Raw genomic sequence first — 26,666 nt, forward strand, 5'->3', positions numbered from 1 at the left:
AATAAGCCTTGGGCGCCCAACACCCTGCCACCAGTTTGTGGTTTGTCCCTTCTCAGACCACTGTCAGTAGGTACTCACCACTGCTGGCCAGGAGCACCCCACAAGCCTTGCTGTTTCAGAGATGCTCTGACCCAGTCATCTGGGCATAACAGTTTGGCCCTTGTCAAAGTCTCTCAGGTCTTCACTCCTGCCCATTTCTCCTGCATCCAACACGTTGACTATGAGAACTCATTGTTTGAACTGATTATTTGCTTACCATCTAATCTACCCAGACCTTGACATGTGCCCTTGTTTGGAGGTGATCGACGTTATTCGGTTCCCCTGTGAGTGGTCATAATGTTTTGGCTTATCAGTGTAAATGGCTATTCTAGGGACACGAGAACACGTGTTAAATCCAAGGCATCAGGTCTCTGGTTGTTGTGCTCCTCGGTACCAGATGTTTCTAATGTGATTAATAGTTAAATGTAAGATTATACTGCTGTTGAACTCACTGCAACTCTGCGTATGTGGTAAAAAGCCTGATACTAATACAACTTGATGTAAGAAATCATACTGATGTATACTAACTCAGTGTCCTCGAAGTACATCCTGGAACCAATCCACAGGACTATGAAAACGACGGGTACACCTGTGAGACAGAAAACCAAAACAACCATCAATGGCATGTTCTTATTGATCCAGGCTAGTTAGATGAATAAATAATTGAGTTTATAATCATAATTCCATGAAAGTGACTGACAAATTTTGAGCAAATTCTGAAAAGAAACAATTCACGTGCTAATCAAGTGTTCTTCCATTAGCTGGTTTGATCCAATTAAAAGCATCCTGTGGCATTTTTGTGGTGCTATAGGGCACGCTAAGAAAACCGGTTTCCTGTATTATTTGCACTTTCTGTTTTTCCAGTACGCAACATACACACCACAAGCATGGAGGTGATATATTATACATTTCCCCTGGACACAAAACACACTGAAAAAGACAACATGTCAATCAGAGGATGTTTTATTTGGATTTACTGATCAGGGTAGAAATTCAAGCACAGTTTTATCTGTTATTCTCTACTGGAAAATGATGGATCGCTCCCTCCGGGTTGGTGATGAGTTGTTTCCTCAAGTGAAGGAGTTCAGGTATCTCGGGGTCTTGTTCAAGAGTGAGGGTAGGATGGAGCGGGAGATTGACAGGTGGATTGGTGCAGCATCAGTAGTAATGCGGACATTGTACCGGACCGTTGTGGTGGAGAAGGAGCTGAGTAGGAAGGCAAAGCTCTCAATTTACCAGTCAATCTTCATTCCAACCCTCAACTATCATCATGAGCTTTGGGTAGTGATCGAAAGGGTGAGATCGCGGATACAAGCGGCTGAAATGAGTTTCCTCCGTAGAGTGTCTGGGCTCAGCCTTAGAGATAGGGTGAGGAGCTCAGACATCCAGAGGGAGTTCGGAGTAGAGCCGCTGCTCCTTCGTGTCGAAAGGAGCCAGTTGAGGTGGTTCCCTGGGCGCCTTCCTTTGGAGGTTTTCCGGGCACGCCCAACTGGGAGGAGACCCCAGGGTAGACCTAGAACTCGCTGGAGGGAGTACATGTCCAACCTGGTCTGGGAACATCTTGGGATCCCCCAGGAGGAGCTGGAGGGCGTTGCTGGGGAGAGGGGTGTCTGGAGTGCCCTACTTAGCTTGCTGCCACCGCGATCCAACCCCGGAGAAGTGGCTGATGATGAGATGCAATGAGATCAGATGAGGAGTTTTATCCTTCTTCCTTTTTTTTTTGCATTTTTTACCTTTATTGACAGTGACAGTGAATAGGTAAAAAGGAAATTGGGGAGACATGCAACAAAGGTCATCGTCCAGAATCAAACCAGTGACTGTTAAGACCACGTGGTATGCGCTGTAACAATTCGCTATGGAGGCGCCCGTATCTAATCAATTTAACTATTTTATTTACTAAGCTCAACATCCTTACTCCCAGACTTGTGAATAAAATAGCCATGCTGTCCTGGACTGTTTGTGGATGCCACAATACACTTCCACTTTAGCTGAATATAATGACAAAAAAAGAAGCTCTTAAACATGATTTGCAAGCTTTGCTACTCAGTCAGTTGACTCTGTACTACATACTACTCTTGTGACTGCTTCCTTTTCACCTATTGCCTATCTATCATTTTGAAATAAAGTTTGATTGAAAAAGAAGTCGACCGGAGGAAGCAAAACAAACGCAAAAGAAAAGAAACATAAACCTGACGGTAACAAAGTGGAGAAAACAAAAGTAGAAAAGAAAGAAAGCTGCAGTTGGCGAGAAAATGTTGTACAAACAGGGAGGGGTGAGAATAACTGTACAATGTCGTATGTTTGTTTCAGTTTCATAACCGTATTAGACGAGATGATATCCACCAAAAAACAAGAAGATCGTAAACTGACACATAAACAGCGACGCCTTCAAAACATAAAATAAAGCCTTTACACATGTTTTATGACGCCAGACATGTGTTCAACATATTTGTTTGGTATCATAGATACACTATAAACACTGTGTTCGAGTGACAACCTTTGAATGTGAACACAACCGAGTTGTTTCCGAGGAAAAAGCCACTGGATGCCTTTAAGCACTCCGCCTGTGTGCAGAACTACATCCTTTTGACATGTTGAGAGAAAAGGGGTTAGTTAGAGGGTTCAAGGGCTGGCAAGAAGTAATACCTCACCACTAGTCATTTTATGACCAGGTACCACAAGTCTACTTTCTGAGTAAGTTTTAAATGGAGCTGCGTGTTTATGTTCATGGTTTTTTTCTTGGTAAGTTCCACTGCTTCTACCAGACTAGCCTACAAGGCCGGTTGTCCTTCCCCTCGCGTGCCCTGCATTATCTTCTTGCACTGACAGTGGAATACCATTTTCCTCCACGACGAGTGCCAGTAATTGATCATCAACACATTCCTCCCCTTATCCCCAAAACCAATTTCTGCACATCTATGGGACTTGATAAATGATGCGATTATAATTCTGTCTGCCGAAAATAAATTGAGCATCTTCACACATACAAAAAACCAACACCTGGCATTCTGCCAAGAAAGTGATTTTAGCATTTTGAGTTAAACACCCAAATTCCAAACCCAATCAAGTTGATGAGAGTTGGGGCAATTGCCTAGGGGGTTATAAAGTTCAGCCCAATTTCCTCCAGTAATTATGCATCATTTCATTCTATCAGGAGAGATGTTGAGCCGCATGAAGGTAACAGACTGGAGATGCGGGGAAATGGCTGTTTTTCTGCTCCGCGTGCTCGGCGATGTTCTCCCGGGACCGCTGCGCAAATGGTTCCGCAATAATGAGCCGTAATCATCCTAAAATGAGAGGATTCATTTGTGATGGACTCACGGCTATTTGGGAGTCTTCAAAGACTCTTGGATGCAAACCAGTTTACAGTTTGAGAGCCTAGTGCCGTAGCACGCCATGCTTACCTGAATTTTAAGACTTTTAGGAAAAGTAGATCATTCATCAGTTATCAACAAAGACCCATATATGAGTGAACATGTTTGGTTTAGAAATGAAAATGAAACAGAAATGCCTAGAAATATTTTAAACTATAAAAAGCCTTAATTGTGGGCCAGAGTGGAACCAGTACATGCCTTAGTGAGAATTCTTCAGTAAAATTACACTTCTCAGTTTTCTGAAAAATATGTAGTAGTTCTTTTAATCTCCATGGTATCGCCAATATCTCTAACATATGATTATTTTGAAATAGTGGCAGGTATTTCAAATAATGGATGTCTAGTTAAGTGATGAAAGTAGACGTAGTGGACTTAGGGTTTTAGGAAAGTGACCAGAGGCAAAACTAATATGCAGGTAATGCAGTTGCACTGGGACCCGCAACAGTTTAGGGCCCGCGCGCATGGACTCCTCTTTATCTCATCGCCATCGAATCAAAGATCTCGAGCACTGAGTCTACATTATACACTATGTTCAAAAATGTGCAAAGGGGCCCGCGCTTAATCATGGACATGTGCGCTGCAGAAGTGTTAGCTAGCTGGGCACGTATCAAGACTTCACATGGCAAAAAGCCCTTTTTATTTATAATCACTCTAATAAAGGCCTACGCGCAACATAAATAATGTTGTCCATGTCCATGTATCACCGATTATGTTTTCATCCGCTATGGCGCTCCGACACCAGATTTTGTTAGGTAGGTTACTCTTATCATTATGCCATGGATTTCAGGGAGCTCACTTTTTTCACGGGGGGGGGGGGTTGTGCGTGCCTCAAAAGCAGAAATAGTAGTTACCCTGAATGTAACTCTACTTCTATGAGTATGTGCATAGCCCCCTGACAGGCTTTGCGATTGGTTTACACTTCGAGGCTCTACCTTGGCACCTGAGACATATCTTTCACTCCCCCACCCAATCAAGTTGTAGGAGCCACACAGTGCCCCAACACCTATAAAGCCCCAGCATGTCCCCCATCGCAGCTTGTCTCCCTTTGAACTCAGCTACAAAGAGGGGGGCCAGCTTGGCCAGAGGGTAGAGGACTAAGCTCACAGAACTGGAGTTACATCTAGGGTAACTACTATTTCCATGTTTTACATGCTCCACCCTCTAACGGGCTTCATGATTGGTTCACATCTAAGATGAAGGCCATTAGGGATGAACGTACTCCCAGCTGGGCCCGACTGACGCCAACAAACATAACACCCTACACAGCAGCAGTCCAACGGTCGAGTATTGCCCCCTCTGAGGGTCTCGTACCATACAGCACCACAACAGCAGACCAACGGTCGAGCACTGCCCGACCTAAGGGTCTTGTACTGTACTGCAACAGCCCACCAAGCGCTTGACACAGCCAACTTGTCAGGCGACTGGAGACAAGGGTCCCCTTGACCTTGCACCAAGCAGGGTATCAAGTTAGCAGTCATTTCCCTGAGATATGACTGCACGAAGGTGGAAGTGGAGGACCAATGGGGGATGCAATGCCCCCAGTAGAGTGCTCCCTGAAGCCCACAGGGGCGGGGCAGCCCATAGCATCATAACTCTTGCAGATTATGCCATAAATCCAGTGGGTGAGCCGTTGTGCCGACAGAGGAGCCCCCTGAGCCCGACAGCCATGGCAGATGAATGGTCAAGCTCTAGGGTTGTCCCGAATGCCTTTTTTTTTTTTTTTTTTTTTACCCTGGAGCTTTGGTAGTAATCAACGGCGAATATTTGGAACATGACACGGGAAGGACTCGGCCAGACATTTCTCCGTTCTCGGCTGAGATGGACGGCATAGCACTGCAACACGTGTCTCGATTTAATTAAAGGCATTAATTGTTAAGGATTCTGTTATTCTACAGTATTGTTTGTATTTTTATTTGTTAATTAAAAAAAGGCATGGTGTGTTTTATGTATGTTTGTAACCCCAAGCGATTTGGTTGAACAAGGTCCTATCTATACACTTTTTGTGACATTTTTTCTTATCATGAATAAATTATAGCCCTACATAAATGCTCATAATAACAGGCTCTGGATGCAAGACAACAGCCAATAAAGCACTGTGAAACAGAAGTGCAGAAACAGCATACTAGCTCCAACAAATTCGATTTGAGATTTCTATTTATAAGATTTCTATTTAGCTATCATTTCTTTATTGTCATGCCTCAGTACTCACATACATCAAAACGAGATTTGTCCGCTGCATTTAGTGCGGACAAATTTGTCTGTTGCATTTAGCAGCAGTGGGCAGCCGCAGTGCAGCGCCCGAGGACCAACTCCATTTCCAAATTCGGTCAGCCTAAGATAACGGTTTACGACCTGAACCCAACAAGAGCCAAACAAAGATACAAAACACGCATATTTCTGTTATAACAACCATACTTTTAATGAGATAGCCGAAACAGTAGGCTTAGCAGGGTAATACTCCGACATTTTTCTGACAAAGAAATCACAAATCACTTGGAACTACAAGCTAGTGCAGTTATAACAGCAGCAGCACAGCTGCGGTCTTCAGCATGTTGTCCTCCCTTTAACGGCCAAGGTGGACTGAAGCGGGACATCACTGTTGTGAGTGAGAGGGATGTCAAGTACCCAAGCTGAGATGCTATGTTTCCACATTTCAACAGTGTATTTAAAAAGTATATAGTACAAGAATGTGCTGACGAAATTTATTTTTGTAGTTTGCCTGAAATCCAAATACCAACCCCACAAACGAATACCAGAATAGTCAAGTCAAGTCAATTTTATTTGTATACCCCAATATCGCAAATTTGCCCCCGTCATTAGATCCTCGCATTAATACTCGCTTCAAAAATTCGCATCAATAGTCGAGTCCAGCTCTACCGACCACTCTACATAGCATCAATGTGCCCTCATTGGACACAAGGTGTAGAGGTGCTCCTTCTCCTTGTAAGTGTGAGGAGGAGGAAATAATGCTCTGAGACGGATAACCCTTGACTTGAATGAGGAGGTGATGATCTTCGGCTGTAAGGACGGGTTGGGGCGCAATTCCACCGACCCCTTGTCATCACTGACAGACATGCAGGAGGGATGTACCAACAAGGCACACAGATCCCCCACCCTCATGGCCGAAGTAAGACCCAAGTGAAGAGCCGTCTTGACAGGTAACAACTCCAAGTCCGTCTGGCCAAGTGGCTCAAACGGTAGGCCAGTCAACCCATCCAGAACCTTCTGCAGGTCCCACTGAGGAACAAGGCATCGAGTAGGGGGGCCTCATTTTATGGACCCCATCAGGAAGCACTTGACCAAGGACTGGCTACTGATTGTGAAGCAGTGGAAGTAGTGGGACCACCATCAAACAGGTCCTGTAAGAACTGCAGAACATCCTGCAACGGGCAGGAATGTACACTCACCGGCCACTTTATTAGGCACACCCGTCCAACTGCTCGTTAACGCAAATTTCTAATCAGCCAATCACATGGCAACAACTCAATGCATTTAGGCATATAGACATGGTCAAGACGATCTGCTGCAGTTCAAACCGAGCATCAGAATGGGGAAGAAAGGTGATTTAAGTGACTTTGAACGTGGCATGGTTGTTGGTGCCAGACGGGCTGGTCTGAGTATTTCACAAACTGCTGATCTACTGGGATTTTCACACACAACCATCTCTAGGGTTTACAGAGAATGGTCCGAAAAAGAGAAAATATCCAGTGAGTGGCAGTTCTGTGGGCGAAAATGCCTTGTTGATGCCAGAGGTCAGAGGAGAATGGCCAGACTGGTTCGAGCTGATAGAAAGGCAACAGTAACTCAAATAACCACTCATTACAACCGAGGTATGCAGAAGAGCATCTCTGAACGCACAACACGTCGAACCTTGAGGCAGATGGGCTACAGCAGCAGAAGACCACACCGGGTACCACTCCTGTCAGCTAAGAACAGGAAACTGAGGCTACAATTCGCACAGGCTCACCAAAATTGGACAATAGAAGATTGGAAAAATGTTGCCTGGTCTGATGATTCTCGATTTCTGCTGCGACATTCGGATGGTAGGGTCAGAATTTGGCGTCAACAACATGAAAGCATGGATCCATCCTGCCTTGTATCAACGGTTCAGGCTGGTGGTGGTGGTGTAATGGTGTGGGGGATATTTTCTTGGCACACTTTGGGCCCCTTAGTATCAACCAATTGAGCATCGTGTCAACACCACAGCCTACCTGAGTATTGTTGCTGACCATGTCCATCCCTTTATGACCACAGTGTTCCCATCTTCTGATGGCTACTTCCAGCAGGATATCGTGCCATGTCATAAAGCTTGAATCATCTCAGACTGGTTTCTTGAACATGACAATGAGTTCACTGTACTCAAATGGCCTCCACAGTCACCAGATTTCAATCCAATAGAGCACCTTTGGGATGTGGTGGACCGGGAGATTCGCATCATGGATGTGCCGCCGACAAATCTGCAGCAACTGCGTGATGCTATCATGTCAATATGGACCAAACTCTCTGAGGAATGTTTCCAGTACCTTGTTGAATCTATGCCACGAAGGATTAAGGCAGTTCTGAAGGCAAAAGGGAGTCCAACCTGGTACTAGCAAGGTGTACCTAATAAAGTGGCCAGTGAGTGTATATTGAGGTCCCTGGCCTCACACAAGCCTGCAAAATCCCAGCAGCAGGTAGAATAAGCCTTGGAGGTGGAAGAGGCACATGCATTCTGAATAGTTGCACCCACTGCCTCTGGGAGGCCCATGTTGCTCAACCTCATCCTCTCAACTTCCAAACCATGTGGCGCTGTCCCAGAATTGGAGTCCAATTCTGCCCCCACATTGAGAGACCACAAAACATGGCAGGCTTTGAAGGAGCGGAGATGGCAATCTGCCCACATCAGGATAGAGATGTGCAGGGCTAGGGATCTGACAACCCCTTGTCTGTTCATGTAAGCCACCACCTTGGTGGAATCTGACCTCGCCATGATGTGCTTTCCTCTCAGGGAGCAGCAAAATGGTGAAGCACCTTCTGAACCGCTGTGAGCTCCAGAAGGTTTATATGGCAAGGAGCGCCAGACCAAGTACCCCCCATGCTGGTCTAGCCGAGGCTCCCTCCCCAGCCAGCCAGGGAGACAGACATCTGTTAAGACCTGAACATAGTGGGGGACGCATACCAGCCGAACTCCCTCACGGAGATGACTGGAATTATGTTACGTCTCTCCATGCCAGTGCAAGGATAAGGAGCTCGCGCTATTTGTCTTGGATTGGGTTCAGCCATGCAAACCGACGTTACAGGTTCCTCATGTGTCGCAGCCCAAGGCACAGCACTGGGTGGGCTGCTGACATCATCCTAAGGAGAGACATGACACTCCCTGCTCGCACCGAGACCAATGATAAATCGCGTCGGCTGCAACAATGCTACCACATGCTCCTCTGACAGGCACACCGTCATAGTATGGGACTCCAAAAGCAGACTGAGGAAGGGTCTCTACTGGCTCAAGTGAAGGGCACTCTTGGTGGGGTCCATAGCAAAGCCCAGCTACATGATGTGATGGGTGATCAGGGCTGTATGGGCTTCCACTTCCTGCTGTGATGCAGTGAGAACCAGCCAATTGTCGATATAAGTTAAGATTCTCACCCACTTCACCCTGAGTGGCCCGAGGGCCATCTCTACACATCTGGAGAACATGCACGGAGCCAGGGAATAACTGAACAGGAGATGGTTGAATTGATAAATCTTTCCTTCCACCATGAAACGCAGGAATTTCCTGTGACGCAGTAGAATGGGGACATTGAAATACACATCGGTCAGATCTATGGTAGTCATCCAGTCACCTGGCTGGATACACTCAAATGCCAGCTTGACCGTCAGCATACGAAACAGTCTCGGAGAATTGTAGCCATTCAGGATGCACAGATCCAAAACTGGTCTCACGCCCCCTGTTTCTTGGGAACCAGGAAATAAGAGGAAAAGAAACGCTTCCACACCTCTGACGGGAACATTCATTATGTCTCCCTTGTGGAAAAGTGCGGTTATTTCCTCCTCCAATGCCGCACACTCAGCAGGAGTGGAGAGGGAGGTCTGAAGGATACCACTGAAAGGAGGAGGCTGGCAGCAGAACTGCAGTGCATAGCTCTTCCTCTGAGTTCTGTCTAGCCAGAAGGGGAGAGGGCTGCACTGCTTCACCCATGTCAAGTGTCAAGCTGTGAGCGGCAGCGCAATCGATTTGGCAGGGAGAGTTAGAACAGGCCCAACCGCACTGTCCCTCCCCTCATGGGAGGGAGGGCATGGGGGGTTCTGGACAAAAGGGCCGACTAGCGGCTAAAGCTAACAGCAACTTAGCCACTTCTCTTGCTTCATCCTCCAGTGAGCCGATCACTGGGGACGACGGGGGAAAAAAATCAACGCCGTGTCCAGGCTGAGAAGCAGTGCCCCGAAGTAAAAGGAGTAAAACTCCCTTTGGTAGGGGCAATGGGTTAGCTCGACTGGAAAGCTGTTTGATAGCCATAATGTTTTGATGACCATCTTTGGATTGGTTGTCGTCTTTTGTCTGAACTGCAAACGAAGATGGGATTGCCTGCATGCAGCCCTCACAGCCGACATCACAAGGCAAAACGGAAGTGGAGCAGTAATTGCGGTAGCCCTCAGTAGAGGAAGCTAACTAAAACTTACTACTGGTGGGAACCGCATGAGGGGCGCCCCTCATACATGCACTCCCAGCTTGGTATGTACGCATCGAGGAACAGTGGAAACAACTTAACCAAAGTGACATGAAAATGACATTAGCCTTAGGGGAAGCTATCAATCCATCATGAACATTAGCTCTACCAGATGCTAATGGAGCCACGTTCAGCCACATTGGCGCCTCCGGTAGCTAATGGTGCTGACAGGCTGCAGTTAGCCACATTAGCATCAAAAGAAACAGGAGTGAAGGCCGGGGAAGAGCAGGCAACATGAGCTGCCTGCCTCTCATTCGCCTCAGCTGGGGAGTAAGGGGAGCCATCCCTTCCAGCCCAGGGGGAGCACCTCTCAAGGCTAACAGTGCTAGCATTAAGGAAAATTAGGCCGTGGTTATCCAAGTTAGCATCGACAGGGGTGGCACAGTGGTTAGCACTGTTGCCTCACAGCAAGAAGGTCCTGGGTTCGAACCTCAGGCCATCCCAGGTCCTTTCTGTGTGGGGTTTGCATGTTCTCCCCATGTCTGCGTGGGTTTCCTCCGGGTGCTCTGGTTTCCTCGCACCATCAAAAAAGTCATGCATATTAGGATTAATACTCCTGCCTGTGCCACTGACTAAGGCAATAGGAAAAAGAATTGGAGTTGGTCCGCAGGTGCTGCACCACAGCTGACCACTGCTCCTATACAACAGGATGTGTCAAATGCAGAAAACAAATTTTATTGTAACCTACAATGACAAAATAAAGTGGCTTTTTCTTTCATAGCTAACAGTGCCAACCAGCCAGCATAAACCACCTTGCCTTCTGGAGAATGGGAAGGAGAGGCCGAAGAAGAATGGGCAGTGAGCATCCCTTAATAGCCACAACCGGGGAAGGATGGGCGACATCCCCTGCGACCTGGGTTGGATGCCTCAAAATCCAAAATTTGATTGTAAGCTTCCTTCTTTTCTTTACATATCTGTATGCTGACTAGCAATTTGGCGCGTAGACTGAGTGGGACTAAGAAAGTTTATTTTTTCCTGATCTTTGACTTAAAGTGATTTATTGCGCCGCCACACTTCGATGGTGATGGTAAAAACAGCGAGCATGCTGGTTAAGGTGAATTAGTAATGAATCACCCTCAGCTCCGCTGACAGCTCAGGTTGGACGGTTTGGAGACAAAGCAAGAGAGACAAGATTGAGATGGTTTGGACATGTGTGGAGGAGGGATGCTGGGTGTATTGGGAGAAGGATGCGGAATATGGAGCTGCAAGGGAAGAGGAGAAGAGGAAGGCCAAAGAGGAGGTTTATGGATGTGGTGAGGGAAGACCTGCAGGTGACTGGTGTGACAGAGGAAGATGCAGAGGACAGGAAGAGATGGAAACGGATGATCTGTTATGGTACCCCCTAACGGCAGCAGCCGAAAGTAGTAGTAGTAGTGGTAGTAGTAGTAAATGGTAAATGGACTGCATTTATACAGCGCTTTTCTACTGACCACTCAAAGTGCTTTACAATGCACGCCTCACACTGACTCATTCACACACACATTCATACGCTGATGGTGGAGGCTGCCATGCAAGGCACCAACCTGCTCATCAGAAGCAGTTAGGGGTTTAGTGTCTCGCTCAAGGACAGTTTGACAAGTTCTCTGCAGGAGCCAGGGATCGAACTAGCAACCTTCTGATTACTAGATGGCCCGCTCTACCTCCTTAAATATATGCTGCTTGAGACATATCATTCACAAGAGTTCACTCGCTAACCTTGCACCTTTATTGCATTTTCTACCAACCTTTTGAATTTCTCCCAATTAACAGTTGTATTAATTCATCATCTTCAATTTTGGTGGAATGGTTTGTACTTGTGCTTTTGACGGCTGGGGAAGCACTACCGGACAACTAGGTCAGTCGGGCTGAGCTCACACTGCAGCTGGGGGAGCAGTCTCCCCATTGCCTGCCTTTTTCCGCTGCCAGAAAGCCGCGGCCCATCTTGCGAGGCCCCCTTCTGCCTGCAGCACATCCACGTTGCAGTGGTCAGAGCGTCAGAGCGGGGTGGTGTCTGATGCCATGCCGGAATGCAGGCCGGTTGAGGAGACTGGGGTGCGACAGCAAGCCGGCAAAGCGCCGGACCCATCTTGCGGATCTCCCCAGCTGCCCATGCCTCACACACCCATGCCCCCTCCTCAGCTCCTTCTCACCCCCCTCAGTCCCTTGTCCACTTTTTAGCATTTTCCAAAATTATGCAGTGGGTGGAGTTAGGCTCAGACCTGGGGGAGAAGTTACACTTTAAGAGGCGCCAAGCTTCCTCTGGCTCCCCTGTAGTTCACACCGTCTATCACTATCTTTTTTTTTTTTACTACTTTTATTAATCCCCGTGGGGCAATTCTTTCTCTGCATTTAACCCATCCTAGCTGTGTAGCTAGGAGCAGTGGGCAGCCGCCGTGCAGCACCCGGGTACCGACTCCAGTTCGTCTTGCCATGCCTCGGTCAGGGGCACAAAAAGGAGTATTGACCCTAACATCTTGGCCTTGCTATTATGACTGCACTTCTGCAGCAGGGTGGTCTCCTAGTAATGGTTTCATTTAGGTGTTAACTGTGCAGTGTGTTTCACTGTCGCCGGTCATTTTAAAGTTGCGTGCTTTCACTTCTTTCATTCGTTACTGACATGATGTTATGTTACGTCTGATTGTGACGGGCAGGCCGGGACCCACTTTGACCATTTTGTACTGGGGCCCGGTGCTGGTTCGTTATGCCTGTGAAAGTGACCATCAGGATCCTCACCCCAACCCAGCAGGCCAAAGCCCCAGAGACATCGCCGGCCATGGTGGAAGGAGGTCAGCAGTAAGGAACTGAGGTAGAGCGCCTCCACCAGGAGCCAGAAAAAATTTGCCATCACACAGTAGTGACAGAAGACAACAGAGGCTTTACAGGCAAACTGGAAAGAGGAGAGAGAAGAAAGAAGTATGGAGAGAACGGGAAAGAAAATAAATTGTGAGCAGGAATAGAGAAACAGACAAAGAGGCAGCAATGATGGGGTTAACAGTAAACACAGTTGAATAAGGACGCACAAAAGAGAAGTATGCGACCCATGCACTTAATAAACAGGAGCGCTACATCTGGAAATCTGATACGGATAACATCACAATGCAGGGAAGAGCCTGTTCTCTTGCTTTCATTCACTTACATTGGAGAGGGTGCAGTGGTTGACGTCATTGCTGGAAAATAGTGTAGCATCCTTAATGAACACTGCCACAGCCTTCAGGATAAAGGTGAGGAAGAGTTGGATGTGAATGTAATTCCTGGCACACCGCAACCTCCTGTTCAAACCGGACAAAACATACTAGATCAATCAATGTTCTCAAATAGAAAAAAAAATACCTGCCTGAAACAGTGGGGGCACTCTTTTCATTTGACGTCATATCGAATGGTGTTTTGTTGAACTTCCGCTTTTTTAATCTTTGGATTTCAGCTGGTTTTGTCTTGTGATTGTGTTTACGAATATTGTACTTTGTGGATTCCTGGACATGTGTTATTTTTCCGATTTGAAAGAAAGTACAAAGAAAAAGTAATATTATAAATATTTATAAATATTATAATATTTTATAAATAAGTTCTCTGAGCCTGACAAACTCTATCTGCTGCTGCCAGCTAACAGTGCCTCACTCACCTCATTCTTCCTCCTGACTGAGGAGAAAGTCTCCAAGCTTCTGCAGGACTCTCGTCCTACTACCTGTTCGCTGGACCCGATAACATCCAAACTCCTACAGACCATTTCCCCCACGCTTAACCCCGCAGTCACACACATCAACTCCTGGCTTACAACGGGTGTGTTCCCCACCACATTTAAGTAAGTTCGGGTTACCCCACTGCTCAAAAAACCTACACTCAACCCAGCCCAGGTTGAAAACTACAGACCAGTTTCACTCCTACCCTTTCTTTCACAAATACTTGAGCACATGGTGTTTAACCAAGCCTCTGAATTCCTTTCTGAGAACAATCTGTATGATCCAAACCAGTCTGGCTTTAGGCGGGGTCACTCTACCGAGACTGCACTCCTGTTGGAAATAGAATCACTGCGTTTGGCTAGAGCTCCTGGTCAGTCTTCAGCTTTATTGCTGCTAGATCTGTCAGCTGCTTTTGACACGGTTAACCACCAAATCCTCCTGTCCACACTCACTGAGCTTGGTATCTCAGGATCTGCCTTCTGCTGGTTCAAGTCCTACCTCTCGGGGAGATCTTTTAGAATATCTTGGAGGGAAGAAGTGTCCAAACAGCATGGCTTATCCACAGGGGTACGTCAAGGGTCAGTGCTCGGTTCCCTCCTCTTCTCAAAATACACCTCCTCACTTGGTGCAATCATCTGCTCCCATGGTTTCTCATACCATTGTTATGCTGATGATACTCAGCTCTTCCTATCATTCCCGCCAGATGACCTCACAGTCTCGGCATGGATATCGTCATGCCTTGCTGATATCTCTGCATGGATGAAAGAACGCCACCTTCAGCTTAACCTATCTAAGACTGAGCTCCTTGTCATCCCAGCCAGTCCAGCCTTACAACAATAGATCAATATCCTGCTCAGATCAACCCAACTCATGCCCACAGTCTGCCCAAAACCTGGGTGTCATGATTGAGGACCAACTAACCTTTAAGGTTCATGTGACCTCGATTGCTCAGTCATGCCAATTTGCCCTGTACAACATCAGGAAATTTAGACCCTACCTGTCGGATCATGCAGCACAACTCCTTGTACAGGCTCTTGTTATATCACGCACTGACTACTGCAACTCCTTACTGGCAAGTCTGCCTGCATGCACTTTCAAATCTCTGCAAATGATCCAGAACGCAGATTCTGGTCTTCAACCAACCCAAAACAGCACACGTCACTCCGCTGCTCATATCCCTCCACTGGCTCCCTGTTGCTGCCCGCATCAAATTCAAAACCTTAATGCTCACTTACAAAACAGCAACTTAAACGTCTCCCACCTACCTGAACTCTCTCATTCAGGTCTATGCTCAGTCCCGCTCACTACGCTCTGCCAATGAAAGGCACCTGGCACTTCCGCCACAACGGAGCCCCAAGTCACTAGCCAGACTCTTCTCCTGTAGTTCCCCGGTGGTGGAACGATTTACCAAATTCCATTCGGTACCCTTTTAAAAAGTTAGTGTACACATGAACTAATTTTATATTAAAATGAAAACTATCAGGAATCCGGAACAATTTATTGTCATTTCTTTCATGTATTTGCGCACAGCAGTGTGATACAAAAGACAAAAACACACATCCAAAATTCCCAAAAACGACACCACCAAAAACATACAAAAACACAGAACGAAGCAAAAAAACAAACAGTTAACAACACAGTCCACTCAGTGCAACACAGTCCAAAAATGCCACTGTCCAGAGAACAAACGCCAGCCAGGATGACTGTCGGAACTGCCGGTCTGCATGGGCTAGCGGTTAGCTTAGCCTGCTCCGCTTCTGCGTCCTGTCAGACCGCCCTCGGTGTTTCGTCTTCAGGCACAGCTCCAGGCAGGGCCGTGGTCCCCCGGCCCACCGGACGCAGCAGACCAAGCTCTCCCAGCCATCAAACAAAGACAAACTTAGACATAGACGTCATGGATGGTACTGGGTGAGGCCGCCACAAACGTGAATTCACGTCGCCATCTTCCCACACTGCAAGCAGTGATCATAATCACATGCACATGCATGGAAAATTAAAATGTCACTTCAGGCACCTGACCAAATTTGGCAAACCTATTACCAGGAGTGGAACTTGAGAATTTTGGGTAAATATTTTACCAGCCCAGAAATATTATTACTAGTCAAATCTATGCAATGTGATTTTTAACTTTGAACACCAAAAATCTTACATTAAACTGCTGAGTGCCCTAAAGTTAAATGGCTGGTGGACAGCCAGTCCCTCCAGCTCTCCACAAACACTCTCACTCTCTCCACATATTTTTTGATGGGGAGTTCTTTGCTGGAATATTTGCAACAACAAAAAAAAAAAAACACATATTGGAGTCATGGTGACGGTCAAGCAAGATGATATCTGCATTTTGTCGACACGTTGGGCAAGACCTCCCTAGTATGTCCAATGAGTGTGTTGATTTGTTAAGGAGTGCAGACCGGCTGCCCGAGTGTTTTCTGGTGTAAAACACTTCCACACAGACACATGAAACTTCTCATGTGAGCGAAAAGAGACATGAAAGGGTGTGCACAGTATTGTGAACATCACTATAGCTCATTGATGAACTGTAAAACTGACAATGTTACAACAAACCCTGTCTCATGACAGACACCCCGACAAACATTTTAATGATATTGACATTAAGTGTACGACACATAGAAATCCAAAATTGTAATATATAAACAATACCATACTTGTATACATACTCATATTCTGCATACTTATAGTATGTTGTGTTATTTTAAATGTCACATTAAGCAAAGCATCAAATGGGAAAATTTGCTCAGCCTGTAAAAGCAAATTTGATTGATTCTTTGGATTCCCAGCGACCTCATTCAGTCCCACCTAATCTTACCTAAAGAGAAACAGGATCAGCACCGCAGCAGAGAGAAACACCAGAGAAGTGCTGTAGCCGATGGTGTAGATGAGCTTCACTGTAGCAAAATACGACTGCTCGGTCTGAAGACAAGAGAAGAAACAGATCCTCTCTTAAAAGCAATGTTATAACTGATAAAGCTTCCACTGATATCTTTAGGCCTCAAAATACCTCTATTGTCCCTGAATAATTCATAAGGAAACCCCCTGCATACATTCATGCTGCTTTTTGGATGCAAATGCATTTCTAACTAGGCAAAAACTTCTGAATATGGTACCACAACTCTCAACAACCCTACACAGCATCAAGAAATGAAAGTGTCTCGAGATGTTTCTGGTCTTAGGGTGTGCTCAGGTAAAACAGAAGTTCAAATACACAGGAGACATGGATGGAGTCATCATTTGATACTGTGAGAAAATATTTGTTCCATCATCATCACAAAATCTATATGCCAATATTACAGGACTACTGTAATACTGAAATAGCATAAACTTATCCAGAAATGTTCCTAGTCAATCATTACTTATGGCCCATTGGTAGTTGGACAGGTTGACGGATGAGATCAGGCAGGAGTCTCCGTGGACTATGATGTTTGCGGATGACATTGTGATCTGTAGTGAGAGTAGGGTGCAGGTTGAAGAGAGCCTGGAGAGGTGGAGGTAGGCACTGGAGAGAAGACGAATGAAAGTCAGTAGGAGCAAGATGGAATACATATGCGTGAATGAGAGCGGAGGACAGTGGAATGGTGAGGATGCAAGGAGTAGAGGTGACGAAGGTATATGAGTTTAAATACTTGGGGTCAACTGTCTAAAGTAATGGGGAGTGCAGAAGAGAGGTGAAGAAGAGAGTGCAGGCAGGGTGGAGTGGGTGGAGAAGAGTGTCAGGAGTGATTTGTGACAGAAGGGTACCAGCAAGAGTTAAAGGGAAGGTTTACAAGATGGTTGTGAGACCAGCTATGTTATATGGTTTGGAAACAGTGGCACTGATGAAAAGACAGGAGGTGGAGCTGGAGGTGGCAGAGTTGAAGATGATAAGATTTTCATTGGGAGTGATGAAGAAAGACAGGATTAGGAACGAGTATATTAGAGGGACAGCTCAGGTTGGACGGTTTGGAGACAAAGCAAGAGAGGCAAGATTGAGATGGTTTGGACATGTGTGGAGGAGAGATGCTGGGTATATTGGGAGAAGGATGCTGAATATGGAGCTGCAAGGGAAGAGGAAAAGAGGAAGGCCAAAGAGGAGGTTTATGGATGTGGTGAGGGAGGACATGCAGGTGGCTGGTGTGACAGCTGAAAGTAGAAGTAGTAGTAGTAGTAGTGGTAGTATTAGGTAGTCTGTGTCAGTGTCGGCAGCAACCCTGCCTGCCTTCTGTCTCTGTTCCTTGTTTTTCTGAATGTTTGGGACATTTCTGGATGTCAACCTTTAGTTTGTCGGTCTGTTAGTTAACACCTGCAACCAATACCACTGCTTGTGCAGGGCGTGAATCTCTGAAACTGCAGCACTCTGTGTGTGTGTGTGTGTACCAGATTATTACAGCTGAAAGAATGCAAAATGGTGGACACAGCAGCTAGAAAAAAAATACAGCAAGGTGAAACGCCATGCAGACAGGGCTTGCTCCAATACCAGAGCAAATCTGGGGTTGTCTTTCCACTGTTGGCAAGCACTGGAGAGGACGAGGATGAAAAGCAACACAGACTTATGGGGTCTGCATCTTTTTGAACGAGGGAGCAGGAGCAACCTAATCAAGCTACATTTACATGTAAGCCCAAAGCAGCAGCAGCAGCATGCTACTCAGTATGCCTTTAACTCTGTGATATACATATTACTTCAAACACAAATAATACACAGCTGCTGACTGAGAGTAGCACTGTTGCTAAAGACATCAAATCTGCATTTTATACTACACCCTGTTGTGTTTACGTCTTAACACTTGAAATTAGACCATTACAATAGTCACTGAATTGAATCAAAACGAACGACAAAACGGCATACTCACATTTCAACACTTTACTGAGTGAATTCTCTTGCTACAACATTCCCGGGTATGACATCACTCCTTACGGGTACCCACAGGTGTCAAATCCAAACGCAATACATGACATCCCTTTTTTTCCCTGAAAATCTACAGACATCTTACAAACCTGTGTCTGATAATTGAATTCTGTATTCATTTTGCATCCAGGCATCTTACAAACCTGTGTCTGACAATAAATCTAAAAAGTCCTCAATCCTCATGTCACCCGTGCCCTTACTTTAAATTCAAGTCAAGTCATAGACAGTCTCTGAGGCGCTCGTTTGGGCCGCTGAGGCCTGCCTTCATTAGGCATGTCTGCCACGCTGGTTCCAGCGGGTCTTGGCGGGGTCACTGTGTCCTTATCAGAGTCCACTGTGATGTCCTCAACCCCTTGTGTGTCGTCCTGCTCATGGGTTGTGTCCTCCGGTCCAGTTGTCCTGTAATTATTCACGAAAGTACTGTTCCTTGCGTACCGTGCTCCCGCTGGGGATTCTACAATGACATGACTCCCTCTTTTACTCACAACTTTGTGTGGTGTAGCGTTAAAGGGAGTGGTAAACTTATGCACTTTGTCTTGCCTTACAAGCACGGTGTTGCCGACTTTGATCTCTGAGCGCTGTGCTCTCCGGCGTTCATCTGTGTACAGTTTGGATTTGCCCTTTTTCTCACTGTCCCGATCACGCACTTCCACGTTTGTGCATGACTCTGTGACGTCTGGCAGTTTTACTCTCACTTTACGATTACAGAGCAGTTCTGTTGGACTCTTCCCTGTCATGGTATGGTCGATGCTCCTGTACACAGTCACATATTTTCTCAGCTCCCTTCTCCAGTCCAATCCTTCTGAATGAGCAATCCCGATTCTCTTCATTAGTGATGCATTCTGGCGCTCGACCTCTCCGTTGGCTTGAACCCATTTAGCTGTTGTCTTCAGATGTGTGACGCCATTATTCTCACAATATTCTTGGAATAACTCAGACTTGAACTGTGGGCCATTATCTGATTTACAGGTGACTGGTAAGCCGTGACAGCTAAATATTGACTCTAGGCTATCAATAACTTTCTCTTTTGTTGTAGATGTCAAGATATCATATTCGTAATAACGACTATAATTATCTACTACTACAAGAATGGAATGGTTGGACGGCAGGGGTCCAAGCAAGTCTACGACCACATCCTGCCAAGGCCCGTCTGGAAGGGTTGTGGGTCTCAGTAGTTCTGGTGGGTTGGGTCTGGCTACTATCTGGCAACCGTGGCAGTCTTTGCAGTGTTTTTCAGCTGCTCGATCCATCCCCGGCCACCAAACCTTGGTTCTCAGGTGCTGTTTTGTCCCCACTATCCCGAGATGTCCCTCATGTGCTAAAGCCAGTGCTCACGCGTGTAGGACACGAGGTAGCACAATACGTGTCCCACGGAGGACCAAATATCCCACTACGCACAGTTCATTCGCTATGGCTGCATATGCTTTGCAGTTCTCAAACCGCCCATTTGTGATTGCCTTTCGTACCTCGATCAGCTCTGGGCCGGTCACAGAGGCCTCCTTCACCTCTCTGGTCGTGACTGCCTTTGGCGTGGCGCTGACAGCGACAAACCTCACGTACTCGTCCGAGCCGTGATTGTGTCTCTCACGTTGTGCTGTCCCACCCAGCAATAGTGAGAGTGGGTCTGTGATATTTTGCTTTATTTTGGCCACTACTGCCCCCCTGAGGTTGAATGGTATGTGCCTAAGAGGCTGGGCGACAGGCTTCACGTCTGGGTTGATGTGTAAGCTAACCTGTTTGGAGTTCAGTTTTCCAACCCCTTGGAATAGCTTTGGCTACTGCTGTTCAAGTGACTGTTTTATGTTCAATACAGCTGCAACATCGACTTCTACTTTCAAAACTCCAAGTCTCATGGCTGTCTCCTTTCCTAGCAATGCCTCTCCCACGCCATTAACCACAATTAACTCTGCCTGCTTCGTTTTATTTCCGACCTCAATCTCACACCTGAATGCACCTTTAACAGATAGTGGCTAGCTAGCACCATAAGAGAGCAGCTTCCTCTCTGTCTTGGGAATGTATGAACGACACTTTATACATGGTGATTTTAGTCTCTCCCATGTGTTTTCACCCATCACATTACTGGTCGCCCCTGGATCAACTAACATCTGCAGTTTTACCCCCCCCCCCAGAAAAGGTAAGTCTCTCAGTTGTGTTATTCTCCTTAACAACGAATGCGTAGTCACCTTGTTCCTCAGCATTACTCACACGTTGTTTTGAATCTTTAGGCTTGGTGCGACATCCTGCTGAAAAGTGGTCCCTTCCGTTGCACTGATGACATGTCTGTCCATGTCTGCGGGGCATTTCGGGTCCCTGCCCAGGTGGTCTGTATGTCCACATCTGTACCACTTCCTTTCATTTGTTGGCTTCCCTCTGGAATGTTTCACGTGTCTCCCTCCTTTTTGTGCGACATGATGGACAGTCTCTGTTTCCGCCTACCTCGCGCCCGACATGGCTGACGGCTGTTCCTCCACCTTCTCGCACTGCGAGGCTACTAGCCGCAATGTGCGGGCGAGTGTTAAACCTGCTGGCCCTTCCTCCAACAGTTTCCTTCTCACCTACATCGAAGTACGCCTGCTCAGGATGGCGTCCCTTATCTGATTATCAGCACCCCCCCTCCCCCAAAATCACAATCTCTGGCAGCCTGTCGTGGGCGGGTAGTAAGCTGCTGTATGGTCTCACCAGGGTTCCGAGATAACTTGTGAGAAGTTCGCCGAGCAAATGCTGCATTAACTTGGGGTACAAAGTACTGATTCAAAGCGCCGCATAATCCGTAACCTCCCCTGTGTTGGCTAACGTTGAGAAGAGGTCTCGTACATCCATCTGGTCCGGCAAGGTGTAAGAGCAGAGCCCTTCTTCTCTGCTTCATGGCGTCCGTAGCGTCGTTAGTTAAAATGAGTCTTTTGCCATCAGCACAGAGTTCGAACGACGTCAACTGTAATGATCTGTGCCCTCTGGCTATGTTAACTTATAACATTAATAAAGCAAGGACGACTTCTCTCGTGCTGGGTGTTCATTCACCGACCGGATTCCGACTGACGTTGTTACGTACATCACGTGACTTTGTTGTGGCGCTACGGAAAGCCGTAAGGGACATTAGCAAATCAAATGTTACTAGCAAATATTACATATCCCTTTTTCTGAAAAGTGCTGCTTTCTCTGCAGAGATACAGACCACGTTGAGCACGTTTATAAGCGAATACAATCTTAATAAGAAAGAATATGAAAGTGGAACTCTTATATAACTGGACTGCAACAAAGTAGTGTAAAACATTTCCTTCACTGTCTAAATGTGACACCGTAATAACATTTCATCTTTTTTTTCATTTCATTACTGGTAACTGCAAACAGCAGGTAGGTACACAAGGTAAGTGAACGCTGTAAATATTTCTTTTCAAAACATAGCAGGTATAGTACAGGTTGGTGTAAAATTCTCTCTTTTTTTAACATTCATAAGTCAAGGATTTGTCTTGGTTTGATCGTGCGACCTGACCTCGTGTAACCAGGCTGTGTGTCTGGTTTTCGCTGATTGTTCGTGTCTGGAGGTTCAGCATGCTCTTGCTGATGGGCTTGTGTGTTGTTGTTAGCGCTGGTAACAGTCTGCTGTGAAATGTGTGTGTGTGTAGTGTGAGTGTTCACTCTGCTTTGTCGCAGGTGTTGACGGTTGCGTTGGTAGATCTGACCTTCTTTGGTTTGGATGTGGTAGCTCCTGTCTGTGTTCGCTGGTCTTTCCACAGTTGCAGGTCTCCAGGATCCATCCTCCTGCCGGAAGCGGATTGGTGTGCCTGCGGGCAGGTGGGGCAGAGGTTTGGCTGTTCGGTTGTAGTATGCCTGCTGGCGCTGTTGACATACCGCTCTCCTTTTGTGAACATCCTCCTGACTGGCGATCTGTGGCTGCAGGTGTTTTGCTGTTGATGGGAGAATGGACCGCAGCCTCCGACTCATCAGTAGCTGTGCTGGTGATTTCAGGTTGTCCACCGGTGTGTTGCGATACTCCAGTAAGCTCATGTAGGGGTCTTTGTTCTCAGCTTTGGCTTTGTCCAGGATGCGTTTGGCCGTCTGGACAGTCTTCTCGGAGAGGCTGTTGCTCTGTGGGTAGTGGGGGCTCGTGGTGGTGTGTGAGAAACCCCATGTCTGTGAGAAGTTGCGGAACTCACCAGAGCTGTAGCACGGACCGTTGTCGCTGATGATAGTCTCGGGGATTCCGTGTCGAGCCATTGCTGCTTTCAGCTTCATGATGACGGCAGATGAGGTGCAGCTGTAAAGTCTCTCTAGCTCGAAGAATCTGGAGTAGTAGTCCACAGTGACTATGAAGTCCTGTGAGTTCCATGTGAATAGGTCTGTGCCTATCACTTGCCACGGCCGCTCGGGTATGGCGTGTGACATCATTGGTTCCTTTGCATTTGCGCTGCGCCGTTCTTGGCATATGCTGCAGTCTGCTACCGCATCCTCGATCTGTTTCCCCATGCCAGGCCAGAACAGTAAGTCTCTTGCTCGGCATTTGCTTTTTTCCACGCCAAGGTGGCTGGCATGGATGCGCTGTATCATGTCCTTGCGAAGCTTTTGAGGGACAATGATTCTCTCACCTTTGAACAGGATACCGTCCATTTCTGAGATTTCTGCTCTGTGGTTCCAGTATTCCTGGATGCTGGGCGGGCACTTTTTCTTTGTGTCTGGCCAGCCAGTGAGTGTGGCTCGTCTGAGTGCGGTGAGCTGTGGATCTTGCGCTGTTTCCTGCTTGATTTCTGTGAGTCTTGTGTCGCTCACAGGGATGTTGCTGAGGACTGTGTGCACTTGAGCCTCCATCCCTTCCTGTAGGTCACTGTCGTGGTGTTCTATTGACTTGCGTGACAGTGTGTCGGCCACCAGTATGTCCTTACCGGGGCGGTGGATGATTTGGATGTCGTATTTTTGGAGCGCCAGGATCATCCGTTGCAGCCGAGGTGGTGCTGCTGCCAGTGGCTTTTTTAGTATTGCCTCCAGAGGCTTGTGGTCTGACTCCACAATCACTTTTCGTCCGTACATGTACTCGTGGAACCTCTTGCAGCCGAAGACAACAGCGTAGAGCTCCTTCTCTATCTGTGCGTAGTTTTCTTCAGTGCTGTTGAGTGACTTGGACGCATAGGCAATTGGTTTGCCATCTTGGAGCATGACAGCCCCAAGGCCACTTTTGGATGCATCCACTTGGAGTCGCAGCTCTTTCTGCGGGTCGAAATATGAGAGTACCGGACCTGGGTGCTGTGTAATGAGATTCTTCATCTCTTGGAACGCCTTGTCGTGGACTGCATCCCACACAAACTCACTGTCCTGTTTCAGAAGCTGTCTGAGGGGTGAGTTTATCTGTGAGAGGTGTGGAGCGAATCTGGCGAGGTAGTTGATCATGCCGAGGACTGTCTCCAGCTCTGCTTTGTTCTGTGGGGGTTGCATGTCCTTGACCGCCTTCACCTTGTGTGGGTCTGGTTTGATGCCTTCGTGTGAGAGCGTGTGGCCGAAGTAGCGTACCTCGGACACGCATATGTGACACTTGTCGGGGTTGAGCCTCACCCCTCGCTCCCTTGTGCGCTTCAGCATCGCTCTGAGACGCTGGTCATGTTCCTCTTTAGTCTTGCCGAACACTAGTATGTCGTCCACTATGGCCGTCACACCGTCCAATCCTTCATATGTTTCATCCACGTGTCTCTGGAACTCGTCTTGAGCGGACACGATTCCGAATGGCAGTCTGAGGAAACGATACCTGCCAAACACTGTGTTAAATGTCGTTCAACATTGAGGATTCAGTGCTCAGTTTGATGGCCCAATAGCCTGACCGCGCGTCTAACACGCTAAAGTACTCAGCTCCAGCGAGCTTTGTGGTGGCGTCCTCCAGCGTGGGGAGGGGGTAGTGAGGTCGTTGTATCACTTTGTTAAGAGCTCTGGGGTCTAAACACACTCTAAGTTTGCCTGTCTTTGGCTTCTCAACAATGACGAGTGCGTTCACCCATTCTGTGGGTTCTGTTACCTTACAGATTATGACGCCTTTCTCCATGCTGTCAAGCTCGTCCCTCAGTTTGCTGCGTAGGGCGATGGGGATTCTGCGTGGTGGGCAGACGACCGGCGTTGCATCTGGTGTGACGCGGAAGGTGCACTCGCCTGGGAACTCTCCTATTCCCTGGAAAACATCTGCATACTCATCCATTATGCTCTGTGATGTGACATTGTTTTCCTCGCTCACAGCCATCACTATTTTTACCAAGTTTAGGTCACGGCATGTTTTCATTGCCATGACTGGTGGGGCGTTTGTGTCAATGACGTAAAAGTCCAGCATCATTGCATTGTCTCTGTACTTACATTTGAGTTTGCATGTGCCTTTCACGCTCAGCGCGCCTCCTCCATATTCAGTGAGTCTGTGTATTGCTGGTTTCAGTGTCACATTTTTGAACAGCGCCTGGAACAGGTTGGTGGGAATAGTATTGGCCTGTGCCCCAGTGTCTAGTTTAAACTTTACCTTCTGTGGAGGTGTGCCAATTCCAACCTCTACGTAAGCCTGCTCGTTGCTTTTTCCGTTGTTCTCTATTGAGATGCAGTCTATGTACAGCTCTGTCTGTTCTCCCACAGCGATGCTCTCCACTGTAATGTTGTCGAAGTACAGTTCTTCCTGCTCTCTGTCAGTGGTGTACTCTTCTGGGTTCTCTCCGACGGCATGTACTGTGCCGCGGTAGTACTTTGTCTGTCCCTGGGAGCTAGACTTGCATACTTTAGCAAAATGATTGAGCTTCTTGCATTTAATGCATTGTTTACCCTTAGCTGGGCAAGTGGCTTTAGCGCCGTGTAGCCCTCCACAATAGCTACACGCCCTAGCGGCGGTGCTAACGTTACCTTCCCTTTGTCTGAAGTTAGCGTTAGCTGCTTTGGGTGCGTTCGGTTTGTAAGTCTTTCTGCCTATTGCGTGCACCGTTTCATGTGTGCTGCCCTGGCCCATAAACTTTAGCTGTTGCTTTGCTAGCTCGTGTGAGCGGGCTACATCTATGGCTTTTTCTAGCGTTAGCTCAGCTCCCTGGCTAAGTAGCTTTTCTCTCACTCTGGGTGAGTTGGTGGCAAACACGATGCGGTCCCTGACCATCTCGTCGGCATTTGGGTAGCCACAGTCTTTGACTAGGAGCTTTAGTTCAGTTACAAATTGTTCGAAGGATTCACTCTCTCCCTGCATCTTTTCATGAAATTTATATCTGGCATAAATCGGGTTTGCTTTGGGGGTGATGTACTCAGTGTACTTATCGTAGTACGTTTCTAGCTTCTTGGCTTGTTCTCCGCTGAGTGTCCAAGTGTTGTGCACATCGCGCCCTTTTTCCCCTATCCAGAGCAGGAGGTAGCTGCATTTCTCCTCTTCGTTCTTCCCGCGCAGGGGGCCCTTGAACATTAGCTCCGTTGTTTGTCGAAATCGTCTCCATGCTTCAGGTAAGTTCGCCGATTCCCAGTCCATCCGTGGAGCTGGAACGCCGTACGAATCCATATTGGGTATTTAAACTCCGCTACTCCATGTAATGATCTGTGCCCTCTGGCTATGTTAACTTATAACATTAATAAAGCAAGGACGACTTCTCTCGTGCTGGGTGTTTATTCACCGACCGGATTCCGACTGACGTTGTTACGTACATCACGTGACTTTGTTGTGGCGCTACGGAAAGCCGTAAGGGACATTAGCAAATCAAATGTTACTAGCAAATATTACATCAACCATCTTAACCATCCCGGACCAAGCGTGGCTGGTTCGCCAAAGCAGGCGAAGTTCTGAATCCCGGATTTCTCCATGTTAACAGTTCAAACCTAATCGCCGCCAGTTAAAGCGGTTATGGTCGCTATATCCTGGCCGCCATTGTTGTGTTTACGTCTTAATACTTGAAATTAGACCGTCACAATTTTCACGACAAACGCATACTCGCATTTCAACACTTTACTGAATGAAATCCCTTGTTACAACATTTCCGGGTATGACATCACTCCTTACGGGTACCCACAGGTT

The 26,666-nt window shown here is 47.1% G+C and overlaps 1 protein-coding gene across 1 annotated transcript in view; it reads right to left on the reverse strand.

Moving 5' to 3' along the window:
- Positions 1-26,666, reverse strand: part of ghrhrl (growth hormone releasing hormone receptor, like) — a 70,216-nt gene that overhangs the window by 14,893 nt on the left and 28,657 nt on the right. Inside the window, exons 5-8 of the mRNA XM_056276755.1 lie at positions 16,598-16,701; positions 13,233-13,365; positions 12,830-12,983; positions 568-628 (exon numbers count right to left, since the gene is read on the reverse strand). Coding sequence (XP_056132730.1) covers positions 568-628; positions 12,830-12,983; positions 13,233-13,365; positions 16,598-16,701 — 452 coding nt within the window. The remainder of the gene's footprint in view (positions 1-567; positions 629-12,829; positions 12,984-13,232; positions 13,366-16,597; positions 16,702-26,666) is intronic.

The sequence above is a fragment of the Lampris incognitus genome, chromosome 3, assembly GCF_029633865.1.
Source record: "Lampris incognitus isolate fLamInc1 chromosome 3, fLamInc1.hap2, whole genome shotgun sequence".
In the NCBI taxonomy this organism is placed as follows: Eukaryota; Metazoa; Chordata; class Actinopteri; order Lampriformes; family Lampridae; genus Lampris; species Lampris incognitus.